This window comes from Anguilla anguilla, chromosome 15, assembly GCF_013347855.1.
Source record: "Anguilla anguilla isolate fAngAng1 chromosome 15, fAngAng1.pri, whole genome shotgun sequence".
Taxonomy (NCBI): Eukaryota; Metazoa; Chordata; class Actinopteri; order Anguilliformes; family Anguillidae; genus Anguilla; species Anguilla anguilla.
In genome coordinates, this window is record NC_049215.1 from 1,316,206 (window position 1) to 1,336,201 (window position 19,996).

At 40.7% G+C, this 19,996-nt stretch overlaps 1 protein-coding gene across 1 annotated transcript in view; it reads left to right on the forward strand.

Annotated features, from left to right (window-relative positions):
* The first annotated feature begins 913 nt into the window (after positions 1-913).
* The window catches only part of LOC118214346 (NACHT, LRR and PYD domains-containing protein 3-like), a 211,193-nt gene continuing 192,110 nt past the window's right edge, over positions 914-19,996 (forward strand). Inside the window, exons 1-7 of the mRNA XM_035394247.1 lie at positions 914-976; positions 7,412-7,536; positions 9,915-10,056; positions 10,543-10,653; positions 12,810-12,920; positions 16,979-17,089; positions 17,645-17,714. Of these exons, the coding sequence (XP_035250138.1) occupies positions 9,998-10,056; positions 10,543-10,653; positions 12,810-12,920; positions 16,979-17,089; positions 17,645-17,714 (462 nt within the window). The 5' untranslated portion in view covers positions 914-976; positions 7,412-7,536; positions 9,915-9,997. The remainder of the gene's footprint in view (positions 977-7,411; positions 7,537-9,914; positions 10,057-10,542; positions 10,654-12,809; positions 12,921-16,978; positions 17,090-17,644; positions 17,715-19,996) is intronic.

A 19,996-nucleotide genomic window follows, 5' to 3' on the forward strand; every position in this document is an offset into this window, starting at 1 on the left:
AACATGCAAATTACAAATAACCTCACAGATTGTCTAAAAAAGAAAAACAAACAATCAATGACTGGAAATGGCACATACCAAACGTACAGACATCATAATAGCAAAAGCCACACCAAATCTTATAAACAAAACCAGTCAGTTAAAAATTGGAGATAATAAATAACTTTAGTATTAACAGAAATTACTCACCATAAACTTTAGAATATTGCATAACAGCTGTAACTGATTATGTTAGTGTTTTTGCCCACATTAAAAGTAATGTAGGCAAAAACACAAAGACAATTCAGCACTAACATCTGTGGATTTTATTTCAGTGAATCTATTTCTTAACTAAATTAATACATCTGTTTATTAAACAATTTACATGTTAAATTCAGTTCATGGTTTTGTCAGAAAAGTTTCTTTCTTTTCCAACTAGTGTCATATTTATTAATAAACTTATTCTTAAGAAAATAATTAAGACACATTAGTAACACCTGGATTTTCCCACATGGCAATAATAGGCCTATGGAAGCCTATTTCTCTTGAACAGAGATTTATGGATAGAATAACAGTTTTGTTGAGCATTGTGTTGACAGGGAAGTCAGAATTTAGTTTTCTCTATAATGAAGCAGTTTGGATTTGTGCAGATTGTAGAAATGTAAAATGTGGGCAGAATGTACAGAACATGGCATGTTATTGTTTTTCTGTTAATGCTATTTGGCTAACCCAGCAGGTTTAGTTAAAGCGCAGTAGGATACTGAGGTCAAACTGGTAATACAGAGCTACACAAGCAATGCAGCATTAGTGTTACAGTTTTATAGTTCTCCACAGAGAAGAAGGCTGCACATTCAAATGTTACCTGTTGCCTAGTTAGGTCAGGCGATGGTTCCACTGATGGCACAGAGCAACTGACACATTTTGATACTTGCAGGGACATCAGCAGAGACAGTTTCCATAGGATGAACGTTCAACTAAGGAACTAAATTTAACAGAGGTAAGCCCTAGTAGCCCCTTCACATAAGCTGTCTTTCTTTCCATTTGAAATAGGCTATTCAGCTCACTCTGTCATAGGCTGTTCAGTTCACTCTATCATAGGCTATTCAGCTCACTCTGGCATAGGCTATTCAGTTCAATCCGTCATAGGCTGTTCAATTCACTCTATCATAGGCTATTCAGCTCACTCTGTCATAGGCTATTCAGTTCAATCCGTCATAGGCTGTTCAATTCACTCTATCATAGGCTATTCAGCTCACTCTGTCATAGGCTATTCAGCTCACTCTCATAGGCTGTTCAGCTCACTCTGTCATAGGCTGTTCAATTCACACTATCATAGGCTATTCAGCTCACTCTGTCATAGGCTATTCATCTCACTCTATCATAGGCTGTTCAGCTCACTCTGTCATAGGCTGTTCAGCTCACTCTGTCATAGGCTATTCAGCTCACTCTGTCATAGGCTATTCAGCTCACTCTATCATAGGCTATTCAGCTCACTCTATCATAGGCTATTCAGCTCACTCTGTCATAGGCTATTCAGCTCGCTTTGTCAAAGGCTATTCAGCTCACTCCATCATAGGCTGTTCAGCTCAGTCTGTCATAGGTTATTCAGCTCACTCTATCATAGGCTATTCAGCTCACCTTATCATAGGCTATTCGGCTCACTCTGTCATAGGCTATTCAGCTCACCTTATCATAGGCTATTCTGTTTATTCTGTTGTCATTGCTGAAACATTTAGAATCTGTCCCTTTAAATGTTCAGCTATTTTTTCTGCAGTTGAACATTGTTAAATACGATATATTGTTGAAATACTGGCATACATTTCATTAAATAATTTTACTATATGAGTGCCTGAATTCCTTGATCCTGGCCGCCATAAGATTGTCTCCCACACACCCTACTAATCACACACTACAGTATTTGTGTTATTATGATACACACCCTGCTATTCACACTACAGTATTTGTGTTATTATAATACACATCCTGCTATTCAGACACTACCATATTTCTGTTATTATGATACACACCCCGATATTCACATACTACCATATTTCTGTTATTACAATGCACATCCAGCTACTTACTCTCCCGCATTCATGATATTTATGTTTTAAAGAGTAACAGAAGGAATATTTGGCAATATCCAGGCATGAACCCCCAAAAACAAGCAGTGAGGTAAAGATAAACTCCCGGATGGTAAGAAAAAACACTCAAGCGGTCGGTGGCCAGAAAAAAGAAATCTCAGGAGGAATCCAGCTTCAGATGTGCATTCTTACACATTTTGATATTTGAATATTCTTCAGGGTTGATGTACGGATATCATTTAACTGTGAAAACTAGTTGAACTAACCTTGAAAAATATCAACGTCTCCTGAGTTGAAAGCAAATTTTGCTGCTGCAATTACAGTCAGCACAAACTTTTTTGGAGGGTTCAGGCCTGGTAAAGCCATTGTAAAGCATCTTTGTGACAGCATCGTCACCAGAACCATAGTTTTTCCTATCACTGCTGATACAGAGTGTCTTCTACAGGATATAACTATTATGACATGTTAGCTGTCAACTCCAAGAATTCTTAAGAGCGACTTTTAAATGATAACAGAAAAATAATTAAAAACAGAGGGGTACCCTTTTTTTGCGGGGGAGAGCCAATGGAGGAAGAGGCGGGTGGAAGTTCTTGGAGTAGTGTTCAGGGGAATAAGAGGAAGCCATTTGACGAGAGTGGCGGGGATAGCCCCAAAAACAATGCCAAAGTTAGGAGAGTGAAGGGTGAGGAGTTTAAAATATTGGTTTCAGGCAGACATAAGCAATGATGATTCTAACCTGATGAGACTGACTAAACTAGCCGGAGAGATTGAAGATGTCAGTCATCCAGTCAGGCCGTTAGTGCCAGCCCCACTGCGGTGCTTCAGATGTTAGAGGTTAGGTCATGTGACTTCAGTGTGTAGAGAGGTGCTGCTGCAGGTGTGGGGGGAACCATGACTACTCAGTGTGGGGGAGGGGTTGGGTCTAATTTGCAATAATCATTGGGGGTGGGGTGGGGGTGGGGGGGCACAGCGCAGCCTTTAGGGGATGTGTAATGCAACAGCAGGTGCAGGAGATACAGGTAAAAGGCTGTCAGTCAGGTATCACATGCTGAAGCTGTAAGGGAAGTCAGACAGGTGTGTGGTTCCACAGCACCTTCAATAAGGCAGGATGGGAGATCAGTGAAGAGAACACACAGGCCTGTCCACACAGGTCTCCCAGACAGACAGCCTGGTACTTTGATGGTTGACAAGGTACAGTTTTGAGGTTTTCTGGCTAATGTGATTAACTGTTCTGCCCAAACTGATAGCTGCACAAAGATCACTGTGAATGCTGTGGGTGTGCATTTAGGGAAAACTGGAGTGACAGTGGAGGACTTGACCGGGTTGTTGACTCCAGCGATGGCACATCCGTCTCAAAGTGGTGATTTATTGTCTAGTTTACAACTGGAGTTTTTTAAACGTCTCTACTTGTGTTAGGTGGCCAATGGGCAGAAATTTTAAAAATTTGCTTAAGAGTTGCCTGAGTTGTCTGACCTTCTCTGCATTGAAGAAACTTGGCTAACAGCACACCTGCAGTTTGTCCTATCAGGGTATAGATCAGTGTGGAGGGACAGGCAGGTTGGTCAGGGGAGAGGGTGCTGCACCTTTGTGAAGGATAGGTTATCATTTAGAGAGCTGGTTGTAAGCGCTGAGAGTGAATGAGTGGTGGAGGAGGTGTGGTTGGGTACAGGGGATGATGCTGTAGTGGTGAATTTTTATAACCAGAGTTTTGACCTGTCCCTTCATTACCTTGAGGGAACACTCCAGCTTAGGACTAATAAGATGATTTGGAGTGGAGATATGAATTCCTACAATATACTTTGGGGTAGAAAGTTGGCTAACAGAAATGGTGCTGTTGTGGATAAATTTATGGATAGCCAGGTATTGGTTTGCCTGAATGATAGGTGGTGTGCACAGTCTGATGTTATTTTGGGGACGTCATCAGTGTTGGACCTTACAGTACCTTAGTGTGCAGCTCTATGGCTGGTGGGTAAGAATGGAGGTCTGGGAGGATTCAGCTGTAGGGACTGACCGTTATCTAATACTGTGTAAAATAGGGACAGAAGCATCTAGAGAGGAATGGGTGTCCCCGGGTAGATGGTGCTGGGAGAAAGGAGACTGGGAGGTGTTCAGTCAGGTCTGTGAAACTGGAGCAGCACAGATCCAGGTAGATTGTGATATAGATGATTTAGTAACTGCATCATCTGAAGTCCTGTTAGCTGCCTCGTCAGCTGCTGTCCCTCAGACTGAAGGGAGAAGGATGAGGAAGGTGGTGCCGTGGTGGTCACCAAAATGTTCTAAGGCCGTTTGAGTACACAGCCCTGCGCTCAGGGTCCTGCACAAGAACCTTCCTCCAGACTGTGCTGGAGTATCAGAGGGCGAGAGCAGTGGCCAGGAGAGTCATCGAGGCAGGGGAGGTGTGGCGTATGATTAGGAAAATGCCAGGGGTGTCTAAGGGGCTTTTGTTTGAGTGACTTGAAACAGTTTAGGAAACTTTGGATAGCATTGCTTTTTAATACAGCTTCTTTAATTTTGGTGAGGCGAGATAGCCTATATTGTTTGTAGTACAGTAACTTGGCATCATTTTGATCTCAATACTTTTAATGGCAGGCCTATATTTTGCCAGTTTTAATGAATGACTTTGTGCTTTGTATGTGTGAGTAACTTGGCATTTTTGTATGTTGAAAACATGTTTTTCATGAGATTACAATATACACCAGTGAGATACACACTACACAGCATGCAGAGGAATTCAATTAAATGACAACTTATCAGCATTCATAAGAAATGCTAAGTACCATACAGAATGCCAAATAATCTCTACATTATTATGAACCATTCAATTTGTACATTACGATAGACAGGAAATCATCAGGTCAGACGACATTTTCCCACTGTAACAGAATTTAGTACAATATGCACCACTACACAGCATGCAGATACATTCTCCAAAAACTCACTAAGTTGTCTCAGTCTTGATCGTAGTTTCTAAGCATCACACCTCATAAGGTCACATCTCACAAGCATGGAGTCTCTGTCTGCGGTCACACACGCGTGTTACATCAGTAATTAGGCCTCTCAGATCACACAACACAACAGCCCAGTATAGTACCTGGGACGGGGGTAGTATATGCCCATTGTGGGTGCCAGAGCTTCTTGGGTCCTCTCAGGAGTGCATTCGGGATGGCCCTGAGCTGCATTCCATCCTCCCCGTAGTTCTCCATCGCTCTTCTCCCTCATCGCCATGGTAACTGGGAATGTGGAGACTGGGACAAGGCTGCAGGCCTAGGCAGAAGTGGCCAGGAGTGCATACATAAATACAGAAACATACACTTCCCTGCACTACCTTAAGCCTCCAAGCAGCTGTACACTGCAGAGTCTGAAGTGCATTAATCACTGCAGGTTTCCCACTGAATCTACAGGAACTGAGGCGGAGCAGTGAAAGAATGGGCAGTGGTTCACTATGTGCACTCATATAGACATGAAAGCTGTTTTTCTGATTAATCAAACATTTAATTATTTGCAAAACATTTTAGTTTACAGTCACACCTACTGCAATTATTAAGACATAAGAACACCTGTGGAGTTCTAGAAAAGACTGTTGTAAAAATAATATTGTAGTTCCTCTAAACAGCCACCAGATGGTAGTGGAAGTTCAGTTTCACACTAAACTGTCGTCTCATGGGCGCTTCCTGGTTCGTTTGGGCTGTGGCAAACATAATATAATCTGAATAACAAGTATATTAAGCAGCAATAATGATTTTGCAGAGTTCTGAGAGCTAGCCTTATAATAGCTTGTCACTAGATGGATTACAGGAGCCTTTTCTGGTCAGAGTGTCACAGGCATCGGTATGAAGTTTGGCTTTTTGAGCATTGCTGCACTAAGAGTTTAGTTGATTATTGCAGACATCATAAATGATTGCATGTTTTCACTTGTGAGCAAGAACATGGGCACTGATGTTTCTTATTCTGAAGGGACCGTTTATGTTGTGTACAATTATAGATTCAGTGTTGGCTTTTTAACGTCTGCAGACAAAATTGTGTAATTCTTTCTTTATTAGGAGTATATGGTCACAGTGACCACAATATACATTATTGAAATCAGATTTCTGTGATCAGATTCAGATACAAGAAATCTTAGACAAATAAAATTGTCTATAAATACACCCCCCTCCCTTGTCACAAAGATTTAAGGGCTTTTAGTGTATTACTGTTGCTTTACGAGTGTCATCAAATTGTCATTGTTGCAGACATCATAAATGGTTGCATGGTTTCAGCAAGAACAGGGGCACTGTTCTTATAATGTTTCTTATTCTTAAGGGACCCTCTATGTTGTGTAAAATTCAGTGTTGGCTTTTTAAAATCTGTAGGCAGAAATTGTAGTTCTTTCTTCATCTGGAGTACATGGCCACAGTGACTACAATATTTGTCATTGAAATTAGATTTCTGTGATCAGATTCAGAATACAAGAAATCATTGACAAATAAAGTGGTCCATAAATGCATACCCCCAATTGTCCGTATAGGGGTATGCATGTTTTACACTGTGCACTGTAAATGTGTGTCTTTTACACTGCATAGTCCTCATACCACGGAGATTTAAGGGCCACTGAATCACAAATGGCTTCTCCTTGTATTCTTTCTCATTGAATCTGATCATGAGATCTGATTTCTCACGTGTAACTCTATCCACTGTAACATCAAATAATAGCCACAGATACACTATGTACAATCATACAGTTTTGGTTACACGTCACTGATACCATGTCTGCTGATAATATTTTGTGCTAGGTCATTATATTTCATTATAACTGGCTGTATTTTAAAGGCCTTTTTTGACAAATCATTGTTCATAATTATGTTGATGTATTCATCAAGTTGAAAAGTTGATTATCCATTGAGTAAACATGTTATTACAAATAAACTGCAGCTGTTTGCACTGAATTAAAATTTCATCTTTTAATTCTAATGGCGCTAGTGATCTTAGCCAATGCACAGTGAGGTAGATGGTTCAGGGAGCAAAGGAATATCCAGTGGCCACAGTTGGAGAATTACAGAACTTAGTTGCATAGGGGGTCACCAAGTTTCTATTAATTGCTAAATTAGATGCTACCTCCATGCCAAAAGGCTATTTGGAATGGCTTCGGGAAAATGGTTTTACTGGGAGTAATTGACAGAATCAAGAATCTTAAATTGTCTCCTTTGTCTCATCTACTGTGGTCCTGAGAGATGACATTAGATCTCTTTGGCCAAGCATAGCTGTTATTTCATTTGTGGCCTTTCTGTTAGCTTGAACTAGTCTGCCCATTCTCCTCTGATCTCTCATTAACAATGTTTTTTGTTTATCACACCATTCATTGTAAACTCTAGAGACTGTACTGCATGAAAATGCCAGGAGGGCAGCTGTTTCTGTGATGCTGGAACCACCACATCTGGCACCATCCATCTGGCACAGTCAAAGTCGCTTAGATCACACATCTTGCCCATTCTAATAGGTAAGGAGCTGGCCTTGTAACCTACAAATCACAAGTTCGAGTCCCAGGTAGGACACTGCCGTAGTACCCTTGAGCAAGGTACCTAACCTGCATTACTTCAGTATATATCCAGCTGTATGGATGTAATGTAAAAAAATATGCAACAAAAAAGAAGTTGTGTAAGTCGCTCTGGATAGGACAGTTTGCTAAATGCCTGTAATGTAATGTAATGTCTATATTGAGTTACAGCCACATAATGTGCTGTTAGGAGTAGCCTATTTGCATTAATGAGGGGGTATTCCGAATAAATGTGCCGGTATTTAACACAAAGGATATAGGTTTGGTGTTAGTTAGAGTCTTTATTGTCCCCATGGGGCAGTTTGCACTGCAGCATAGTATATAATAAATAGCAATAACTATATTTATGACAACAGGTAAACATTAAAATCATTGCAAAACGTATCACTATAACTTATTAAGAAAGTCAGTGACACTTGGGATAAAAGAGTGTTTAATCCTGTTTGTTTTTAACATAGGGATCCTATTTTAAAATAGGGAGCCTACACCGATCAGCCACAACATTAAAACCACCTGCCTAATATTGTGTAGGTCCCCCTCGTGCCGCCAAAACCGCTCTGACCCGTCAAGAGTTTTTAAAATCATGTGGAAATAATTCACCCTCTAACAATATCTTGGCTTTTTATAGCCCTGTAGCAACTAATAATGTAATAAACTAACAATAGTGTAATAACTCCCAATAATGTAATCCATTTCAAATTTTTTATGTAATAAAAATCAATAATGTAATAAGTAGTAGTAGTAGTAGTAGGAGTAGTGTACTTTATTGATCCCCGGGGGGACTTTGCACTGTTGCAGCATAAAAGACAATAAAGTAGCACAATCAGATACAAATTTACAGTAGATACAAAATATCAGATACAAATATACAGTAGATACAAATATATACAGAAATACAAATATACCAGAGCCTCTGGTATATTTGTATTTCTGTATGTATGGTCCAGAGGACACCTTCAGAGCTGGAGACGGGTCAGAGCTGTTTTGGCGGCACGAGGGGGACCTACACAATATTAGGTAGGTGGTTTTAATGTTGTGGCTGATCGGTGTATATCTGCGCTCTGAGGGAAGTAATACAAACTGAATGAATGGGATGCTAGGAATCCCTCAGAATGGACTGGGCCTTCCTTAAATATCCTATCTGATACAGCTGGGAGGGGTCAACTGTATCAGATGATCCTGCCAGCTAATTTTACAATGTTGGCCAGTCTACTCTTGCACTTAAGATTTAGGTTACCAAACCAGCAGATCATATTAAAGGTTAAAAGAGAAACAATAAAAGACTTTAAAAACATAGTCATCGTGTTCACCTTGAAACTTTGGAGTAGTAACTATTAAATGGGAAGAGGAGGTGCTTATGCAACATTGAACAGGTCATTGAAATAAAAGGTTATTGTTGAATGTATTCATATAATAATTTTCTCTCATCCTTCTGAGACAAAGACATCCATGTCTGTCCTCTGTGGAGGATGTGACATTTCTAGTTGTGTCTTCAAGCCTTCATGATAGCTTATTTGTCTCTGTGTCTATAATACATAATGGTCTTTAAATGTCATAGATTTGGATGTGAGATTACATGTCCTTGGACCTGGTGGTCTTACCAGAGTAAAGAATTTGCTGTGTATTTTTAAAAATTGTTGTCATAATAAGTAAAACTGCACTTATATAGCATTATTCATAACAGATTGTTTTTATTGTTTTTTAATTTATTTAGTTTGTATTTTTATACATTTTTATTACTATATATATTATAACACAAAAAATATAGAAAAAATGTCATTTTGAACCTTTTTTCTCCTGGGTCTCAGGAGGATAAAGCTTAGTTGCTGATATCATTTTAAAATGCTCCCAAACTGCAGACCGCTCTCTGTTCCTGGCTGGTTCCATCTCTGCACAATGTCTCGGATTCTTAAAGCAGTCACTGTGACTCACTAGCTCACGACTGACACGAACTGCTTGCTCTACCCATGAAACCTGCTCCAAAGCCTTGCTTCCTTTGAGTCAGTTACCAAAGCAGTCCCATGGTTGTGTGTACTGAATGAAGCTTCGGACATCATTGATCACGTGTTTTTGGCAGAAACTAATGAAACCTCGGCACACTGTCTCTAGTGTGCTGTGGTGTTTTTCTTGACACGTGCTCCCGAGCTTCGGTTTCAAGGGTGACACTGCTCCTTTTGAGATGTCTGTATAGGACATGTTCAGGGCCCATTTAAATTCTGCATTGCTTCCAGTCAAAATTACGCTTGTGTGTGTGTGTGTGTGTGTCTGTCCCTGTGTGTCTATATGAGTGTTAAGTGTGTTCTCATGTTGTGTGTTTACAGGCTAATCTGGGTTGGAAGCCACTTGTGGTCCAGTCTGGTCTGATGTGTTCCCATCTCCTTAAATAGGGGGCGCTGTTTCTAAAATGAGTCTCTCAGAGGAGCCAGAGACCAAAGGAGGATCCATCAGCACTGAGAGGAAGAGGTATAAATGTATGAATCAGATATTTAATGTGATATGAGTTAGAGCTATGAGAATGCTCTGTCTCTTTGTGTTGTGAGTTAGAGCTGCAGTAAAAGGATGAGTTTAACTGGAAGCTCTGTCTCCATGTGCTGTGAGTTAGAGCTATAGTAAAAGGATGAGTTTAACTGGAAGCTCTGTCTCCATGTGCTGTGAGTTAGAGCTATAGTAAAAGGATGAGTTTAACTGGAAGCTCTGTCTCCATGTGCTGTGAGTTAGAGCTGCAGTAAGAGGATGAGTTTAACTGGAAGCTCTGTCTCCATGTGCTGTGACTTAGAGCTGCAGTAAGAGGATGAGTTTAACTGGATGCTCTGTCTCTTTGTGTTGTGACTTAGAGCTGCAGTAAGAGGATGAGTTTAACTGGAAGCTCTGTCTCTATGTGTTGTGACTTAGAGCTGCAGTAAGAGGATGAGTTTAACTGGAAGCTCTGTCTCTATGTTTTATTCACAGGGTCCAGATAGAAAGAGCTGCGTCACCTGTACCCAGCTGTCTGTCTATGAAGAGCGATCATTCAATGAATGCACCAATCCTTTTCAGAGGAGATGTCACAGGTAATCAGAGGTAATTAAACAGATTCAAATTGACTCCACTGTTTATTTGTTCTTCAAAGTACTTCACTATGTAGGCAGTTATTATTAAGACACACACAGGTGTCAGTAAGTGGATTATTGCACAGTCGCATATAGGTGGGTATATTATATCACATTCAGGTGTAGGTGAGGTATATTGCATCATATTCACATGTGCATTTAGTTGGAGCTGCAGTAAGAGGATGATTTTAACCGCAAGTTTTGTCTCCATGTACTGTGAGTTAGAGCTGCAGTAAGAGGATGAGTTTAACTGGATGCTCTGTCTCCATGTGCTGTGAGTTTGATCTACATTACATTACATTACAGGCATTTGGCAGACGCTCTTATCCAGAACGACGTACAACAAAGTGTATAACCATAACCAGGAACAAGTATGATGAAAACCCTAGAGAGAAGTACCAGTCCAAGTGCAGGGAACAACCGCATAGTTCAACTTGGACCCTGAAGGTTAAACTGATTAACACTAACACAACGAGAACGGCAACAACGCAGTCTATGGAAAAATACAAGCAGTAGTTAAGACAGTTAATGCACCTAAGTCACCTACGAAACAGCTGCCTAGTTACAACCCTAAGCTTAAAGTCATTTACAGGGGGGTAGGGAGGGATGGGGAGAGGTTCAGCCTGAAGAGGTGAGTCTTCAGTCGTCGTTTGAAATGGGTCAGTGTCTCAGCTGTTCTGACCTCCACAGGGAGGTCATTCCACCATCGTGGGGCCAGAACAGACAGGAGACGTGTTCTGGAAGTGCAGGTGTGAAGAGGGGGAGGTGCCAGGCGTCCTGAGGTAGCAGAACGGAGGGATCTGGCTGGCATGTAGGGTTTGAATATCTTGTGGAGGTATGCTGGGGCTGATCCCTTGACTGCCTGGTATGCAAGGACCAATGTTTTAAATTTGATGCGAGCTATAACAGGCAGCCAGTGGAGGGTAGTGAGCAGGGGAGTGACGTGGGAGTGTCTGGGGAGGTTGAAGACCAGACGAGCCGCAGCATTCTGAATGAGTTGCAGGGGTCTGGTGGCAGATGCCGGTAGTCCAGCCAGAAGTAGTAAGAAGATGAGTTTCACTGGAAGCTCTGTCTCCATGAACTGAATTTTAGCTGCAGTACGGGGATGAGTTTAACTAGATGCTCTGTTTCCATTTTCTGAGTTAGATCTGCAGTATGAGGATCAGTTCAACTGGAAGCTCTGTCTCTTTGTGTTGTGAGTTAGAGCTGCAGTAAAAGGATGAGTTTAACTTTATGCTCTGTCTCTTTGTGTTGTGAGTTAGAGCTGCAGTAAAAGGATGAGTTTAACTTTATGCTCTGTCTCTTTGTGTTGTGAGTTAGAGCTGCAGTAAGAGGATGAGTTTAACTGGATGCTCTGTCTCCATGTTCTGTGAGATAGAGCTGCAATAAGAGGATGAGTTTAACTGGATGCTCTGTCTCTTGGTGTTGTGAGTTAGAGCTGCAGTATAAGGATGAGTTTATCTGGAAGCTCTGTCTCCATGTGCTGTGAGTCAAAGCTGCAGTAAAAGGATGAGTTTAACTGGAAGCTCTGTCTCCATGTGCTGTGAGTCAGAGCTGCAGTAAAAGGATGAGTTTAACTGGAAGCTCTGTCTCCATGTGCTGTGAGTTAGAGCTGCAGTAAGACGATGTGTTTACCTGGAAGCTCTGACTCCCTGTGCTGTGAGTTAGAGCTGCAGTAAGAGGATGAGTTTAACTGGATGCTTTGTCTCTTTGTGCTGTGAGTTAGATCTGTAGTAAGAGAATGAGTTTCACTGGAAGCTCTGTCTCCATTAACTGAATTTTAGCTGCAGTACGAGGATGAGTTTAACTAGAAGCTCTGTTTCCATTTTCTGAGTTAGATCTGCAGTATGAGGATCAGTTCAACTGGAAGCTCTGTCTCTTTGTGTTGTGAGTTAGAGCTGCAGTAAAAGGATGAGTTTAACTGGAAGCTCTGTCTCCATGTGCTGTGAGTTAGAGCTACAGTAAAAGGATGAGTTTAACTGGAAGCTCTGTCTCCATGTGCTGTGAGTTAGAGCTGCAGTAAGAGGACGAGTTTAACTGGATGCTCAGTCTCTTTGTGTTGTGACTTAGAGCTGCAGTAAGAGGATGAGTTTAACTGGAAGCTCTGTCTCTATGTTTTATTCACAGGGTCCAGATAGAAAGAGCTGCGTCACCTGTACCCAGCTGTCTGTCTATGAAGAGCGATCATTCAATGAATGCACCAATCCTTTTCAGAGGAGATGTCACTGGTGATCAGAGGTAATTAAACAGATTCAAATTGACTCCACTGTTTATTTGTTCTTCAAAGTACTTCACTATGTAGGCAGTTATTATTAAGACACACACAGGTGACAGTAAGTGGATTATTGCACAGTCGCATATAGGTGGGTATAATATATCACATTCAGGTGTACGTGAGGTGTATTGCGTCATATTCACATGTGCATTTAGTTGGAGCTGCAGTAAGAGGATGAGTTTAACTGGATGCTCTGTCTCCATGTGCTGTGAGTTTGATCTGTAGTAAGAGGATGAGTTTCACTGGAAGCTCTGTCTCCATGAACTGAATTTTAGCTGCAGTACGGGGATGAGTTTAACTAGATGCTCTGTTTCCATTTTCTGAGTTAGATCTGCAGTAAGAGGATGAGTTTAACTGGAAGCTCTGTCCCCCTGTGCTTTGAGTTAGAGCTGCAGTAAGAGGATGAGTTTAACTGGACGCTCTGTCTCCATGTGCTGTGAGTTAGAGCTGCAATAAGAGGATGAGTTCAACTGGAAGCTCTGTCCCCATTTTCTGTGAGTTAGAGCTGCAATTAGAGGATGAGTTTAACTGAATGCTCTGTCTCTTTGTGTTGTGAGTTAGATTTGTAGTATGAGGATGAGTTTCCCTGGAAGCTCTGTTTCCATTTTTAGGGGTCCAAGCAGCAAAGCTGGTGGAACCCTATTGTATCTGTTAGGATTATTAGGGGTCCAAGCAGCGAAGCTGGTGGAACCCTATTGTATCTGTTCGGATTATTATTATTATTATTATTATTATTATTAGGGGTCCAAGCAGCGAAGCTGGTGGAACCCTAATGTATTTGTTATGATTATTATTATTATTCTTATTATTTTTCTCCGCTAAAAGTGTCTGAGGCTCAGCAACCATAAGTCCTAGAGCAACCAAATTTGGCAGGTGGGTTCCTATGGCCCCCCACTACTCAGTCACTAAAAATCACCTATGTCGGCCAGATGGTGGCGCTATAACAAAGGGTTTCTCATAAAAGGTCATAACTCCCACACCAGATTAACACAAAACTTCATCGACCGATGCATATGAATGTGCTCTACAACTTTGCCATTGGGAGCACCTATGTCCACCATATTGTTCGCCCTCCATTTGCACTTTTTTATTAGTTGGGGTGCGGAAGAGCTGGAGCTCCAAATCTAGGTGTTACGACAGCTAGTAAACTTCTTTACGGCAAGCGACATCCATGGCGACGCAAGCAATCCGACACCGTAGGGTCTAGTTTTTATCAGTGAGGGGAGGGTCTGAACGTCCGGGAAGCACTGGAAGACAGTGCCAGCCAGAGTGCATGCTAGGCTATTAAAGGTTTGTTAGTAACAGCTTTTTGAGAGGATGAATACTTTTCTTTGGCATGGACCCATTTGAAGACAGTATCGGGTGAGTTTGTTTAGTCTTTGAATCTGTCATTATGCTGAGAAATAGCTAAACCATTTTATTGGTAGGTTTTCAGTTTCTGTGCACACGCGCGAAAACACGCTGGTATAATAAAACAATGATGGCAATACATGTATAGTCCGCTTCGTTCCGTTACTACCATAACATAACAAACTATCTTGTGTCTACAGCTGCAGTTTCTCGCTGCAATGACTAATATTGAATATTAAAGACGCAATTTATGCTGTACTGCCAATGTCTAAATAAATAATACGGTAATACGGTACTCTGAGCGTAGGAAGCAGGTAGCATCGACGGCAAGTTGACATTTTTTGCTACTTAAAGTTTGTTGGTAAAAGCTTTGAGAGGACGAATCATTACTTTTCTTTGGCATGGATCCATTTGAAGACAATATCGGGTGAGTTCGTTTAGTCTTTAAATCCGTTATTATGCTGAGAGAAATCGTATTCTCAATTTAATCTCTAAATTGACTGTAAGCTTAGGGTTGTAACTAGTTAGCTGTTTCGTAGGTGACTTAGGTAATGCACTCGTCTTAACTATTGCTTGTATTTTTGCATAGACTGCGTTGTTGCTGTTCTTATTTGTGTTAGTGTTAATCAGTTTAACCTACAGGGTCCAAGTTGAACTATGCGGTTGTTCCCTGCACTTGGAACGGTACTTCTTTCTAGGGTTTTCGACACACTTGTTCCTGATTATGATTATACACTTTGTTGCACATCGCTCTGGATAAGAGCGTCTGCCAAATGCCTGTAATGTAATGTTATGTAATATTTTGTAGCAACAAGATTAACCTGACATTAGCCCTAAAATATGCCAATACAGCAGTGACAACGCTGCTCACTGAATAACGAAATAAACGAGACAATTTTTTTTTAATTATACCATGTGATTCTACAGTCAATATCTGGGACTAAACATTGAATAAATATACAATCTTACCATTGGTTTTACACGTAGAGATGTCCCTTTTGCGAACGAGTGGTCATATATTGTCTTGGACAATCCGTTTGTGAAATATACGTGCATCTGTGATGCCTGGGTCGGCTATCTTCAATAACAGCTGTGCGTAATACCACACCTGTTGCTTACGGCGTTGTCGCCCTTTTTAGTGCAATTCGGCTTGATTGACAATTCATCAGTTGGTGAGAGTATAAGCTTTCTACCGATGTATAACATGTCTGTTTTTGCTGTTGGAATAGTGTTTTATAGGTCAGCGTAACCAAAAATTTTCTTATCTGCCAATGTCTAAATAAATAAAATGGTAGGCTACTTTGCGCACAGCACGCAGATCACGAGTTGATATTTCGTCCTTTTTTTTCTTTTTTTCTCAATGTCGTATTTATTATTTGAAATGTGTATTTATGTGTTATTATTCTATCTGTCTCTGTGGCGCTCTGAAATGTGCATTCTCTGCTAAACTGAGCAATGGATTGGAATATGTGTCTGATGTAGTGTTGCACGGTATACCAAAACTTCAGCACTTTCTCGGTACTTAAAAAAAAAAAAAAAAAAAAAGAATCGGTTCGGTATTAGAATATTCCGACGTTCGGTAGTTTTGAGTGAAATGTAAAAGCCAGGGAAAATTGTCTCCCGCATTACTGCTTTAGAGGATGAAAAGTGTAATTTGTCAGAATCTTCGCTAGATGGCAGTAGCAACTAAGGTTGCCAAGTGAGATGACTTACGCTTGTGTACTCAGCTCTTTGATACAGCGCAAGCTTTGACTCAGTTCACTTCAGTAGCAATAGGTCCTCCAATTTGGAAATATTTTATTATAGATAGATGCTGTATTGTTATTAAAATATGCTGTTTTTAGATCTATTTAAAGGTGAAAGACCTGTTTTAAATATTATTTAGTTTACAACTGTTTAATTTTTTAAAATATATTTAACATATTTTTCTATTGTTCAGTGTTGTAACACTATAGGCCTATGCATATTAATATGTTGAAGAGGCTTCAACTTAAAGGTTGTTAATGAACCAGGTTGTTAATAAACCATGAATTTTGAAAATGAGGTCAACCTTTGTGGACATTACATTTCTGATCTATTAAGGTAATTTCAGTATCGTTAGGTACCGAGTATTGAATCAGTATCGCTTCAGTATCGAGTATCGTGATACTAAACCTGGTATCGGTATCAAAGTCAAAGTCAAAATTTTGGTATCGTGACAACTCTAGTGTGACGCTTTTTTTAGTTGCGGCATGAAAGCGCTGCAGCTGTACATACACGCTGGGCCATCTAAGTGTTACGACATGCCATCTAAGTGTTACGACATAGTAAAGGCCTTTACGGGAAGCGGCCAGGACACGTCCATGGCGACGCAACTAAGTCATCCGCCAGCATCTCTTAGCACAAAATTGGCCATAAGTCATCAATTTTTTATACAATCATCATGATATTCAGTAGATATGTTGGGTGAAGGTGTATGATCATGAGGACAGAGCCATTTTAAAATCGCTCCATAGGGGGCGCGATGGTGCCAATGCTTGGACCCCTCCCAACGCCGCTTGCGGCTTTAATCTGAGTTAGATCTGCAGTATGAGGATGAGTTCAACTGGAAGCTCTGTCCCCATGTGCTGTGATTTAGAGCTGCAGTAAGAGGATGAGTTTTACTGGCTCTGTCTCCATGTTTTGTTCACAGGGTCCAGGTAGAAAGAGCAGGGTCACCTGTACCCAGCTGTCTGTCTATGAGGAGTGGAAAGTCAATGGATAAGGTACTCAACTTCAGAGGAGAGTTACCAGGTGATTCAAGGTAAATGAACAGGTTCATGTTGACACTTCACTGTTTAATTAAGCCTAAATTTCACTGACAAGTTTGAGGTCTAGGTTGGGTGCCCAGTGTTACATTCACGTGAAGGTGGGTGTATTGTGTAATATTCAGCCCAGATGGCAAACGACTTCAGCCTGGAACTGCACCGATTTCGCCACGACACTGCTGACTTAAGGCCAGAATCAGTGCAGATCTGGCCCGGAGTCACTTGCTATCTGGAAGGTGTAGATAGTGGTAGGGTGTCCTCCTGGCAACTGTAGAGTTGCTGGTTTGAGCCAATGATGGAGATGTAAAGATGCTGACTTATATCTGGAGAGATGATGCTGGGTCACTACATAAAGATTAAAACAAAAAACTCTCTGGGCTCTTGAGCAAGGCCTTTAACCCAAAAAAACTTCCCCAGGAGATTTACCTCTGTTTCCTCTGTCTCCCCTCTTGCTACTGTTCTCTCTGTCATTTCCCCCAGGGCGTCCTTGATAAAGCTAGAGCTGCAGTAAGAGGATGAGTTTAACTGAATGCTCCATTTTTTGTTCCCAGGGTCCAGCAGTCACTGGAGTCCAGCTCTTTTGAAGAAAAGAGTTCAGAGAAATTATCTTTCCCAAACCAGGTGTGAGATCTTTTTTTCTCATTTTTAACAGGTTATGTCTTTTTTTTGTCCTGTAAATTGAATTTCATTTCAGTATCTATAATACTTATATAATATAGTGCAAGGGTAATGCCTAACATTGCTCCTAATATTAATAACATATTGCACGTTCATTATATTATTCATGGCCATCCAAATTGGAACATCATTAGAACACAAAAAACAGCTTTTTACTTAAACATTTAAAACATACTTTCAGTTTTCATTTCTGGTGTGTGTGGAGGCAAGGGCTATATTTTAATGATCTTAGCGTATGGTCTAAATTGCAAGGTGCAAGTGCATTTAGAACGTGTCCAAACCCGCTTTTTCTAATTCAACAGTGGATAATTTGATCGCAAAATAAGACACAAGATTCAAAAGGGCATAACTTACTGCCTTGATTCATAGGTGTTCCTTGTGCATGAACATGCGATAAACCAGTTACCATATCATCTTCCATTCCTTCTAGAAGCCCCCTTGCACCTTGGTGGATTGCTAATTTAATGGCTGATTTAAAAGGACTTAGAAAAGCCAGATTTACCTCTGTCATAAAAGACCTGTTTCTACGTGAGTCCATTAAATTTCTGAGAATTAATTGTGTAATGTGGTATGTCAGACATTTACATACACAAGGTTTACATACACCTGGGCTAAAGACAATAAAACTAAATTTTTTGCTACTCCACACATTTCATGTTACCATACATTTCCTGTGTTAAGTCAATTAGGGCATTTACTTTATTTCCATAAGAGGTCATTTCTAAATAAGAGACAGTTTTATTTCAGCTTTTATGTACTATATTAGATTTTCAGTGGGTCAAAAGTTTACATACACTTTGTAGTATTAAATTAAGCATTGCCTTTTAATTGCTTAATTTGAATCAAATGTTTGGGGTAGCCTTCCACAAGCTTCTCACAATTCTTTGCTGGAATTTTTTACCTATTCCTCTTGACATAACTGGTCAGGTTTGTGGGCTTCCTTGCTCGGACATGCTTTTTCAGTTCAGTCCACAATTTTTCTATGGAATTCAGGTCAGGGCTTTGTGATGGCCCCTCCAATACTTTCACTTTGTTGTCTTTAAGCCATTTTGTTAAAAACTTTGGAGGTATGCTTAGGATCGTTGTCCTGCTGGAAGACCCATTTGCGACCAAGTTTAAACTTTCCAGCTGATGTTTTGAGGTGTTGCGTCAGTATTTCTAGATAATCTTCCTTCCTCAGCATTCCATATATTTTCTGAAGTGCACCAGTTCCTTTTCCAGCGAAACACCCCCACAACATTATGCTACCACCCCCATGCTTCACAGTTGGGATGGTGTTCTTTGGATTAAAAGCCTCACCCGTTTCCCACCAAACATAGCACTGATCATTATGGCTAAACAGTTCAATTTTTGTTTCATCTGACCAGAGAACACTCCTCCAAAAGGCTTGGTATCCGTCCTGGTGATCACCTGCAAACTTCATTCTGGCTTTTTTATTTGGTCTTGGAGCCTGATGCCTCCAACTCCTTCGCCAGTTCCTTTGTTGTCTTGGGGTTCAGTTGAACCTTTCGGACCAAAGTTCGTTCAGTCCTGGTAGTTAATTTGTGTCTCCTTCCTGAATAATGCAGTATCTGTGTGGTCCCAAGCTTTTTTATATTTGCATACACTTGTTTGTAAAGATGATTGTGGTACCTTCGGTTGTTTGGAAATTGCTCCTAAGGAGGAACTGGACTTGTGGAGGTCCACAATTTTTTTCTAAGGTCTTTGCTGAGTTGCTTGGTATCAAGGTATCAAGAGCAAAAAGGCAGTGGCTCTAAAGGTAGGCCCTTAAATACAGCCACAGGTGCCAAATAAGTCCCAATTAAGTCCTAATTATGACAATTAGCCAGTCAGAAGCTTCTAAAAGGTCATTATATCAATTTCTGGAATCTTCTGTTTTAAGATTACCTCTGATGTGAACAAAGTAGACGAACTAATTGACTTGCCAAAAGAAATGTATGGTAACATGAAATGTGCAGAGTTGTGAAAAACTGAGGTTGAATATCTTTAGAGTGTGTTAACTTTTGGCCTTAACTGTAAAGTAGGCAGTATACTTCGTACGAAGTAGAACTTTTTTTAGCAAAACGAAGCAATCAGAACAACTGACGAACAAAAAGACGCGGTGTTCTGTGTTCGTACGGTGCAGTGTGCGACGGCCTCCAGGGAGAACTTTTCGAAAAGTTCTTTCTTGCTTTCTGACCTCCCCCTCTCAGCTATTGGTCTAAATATCACATAGTTGGTTACGT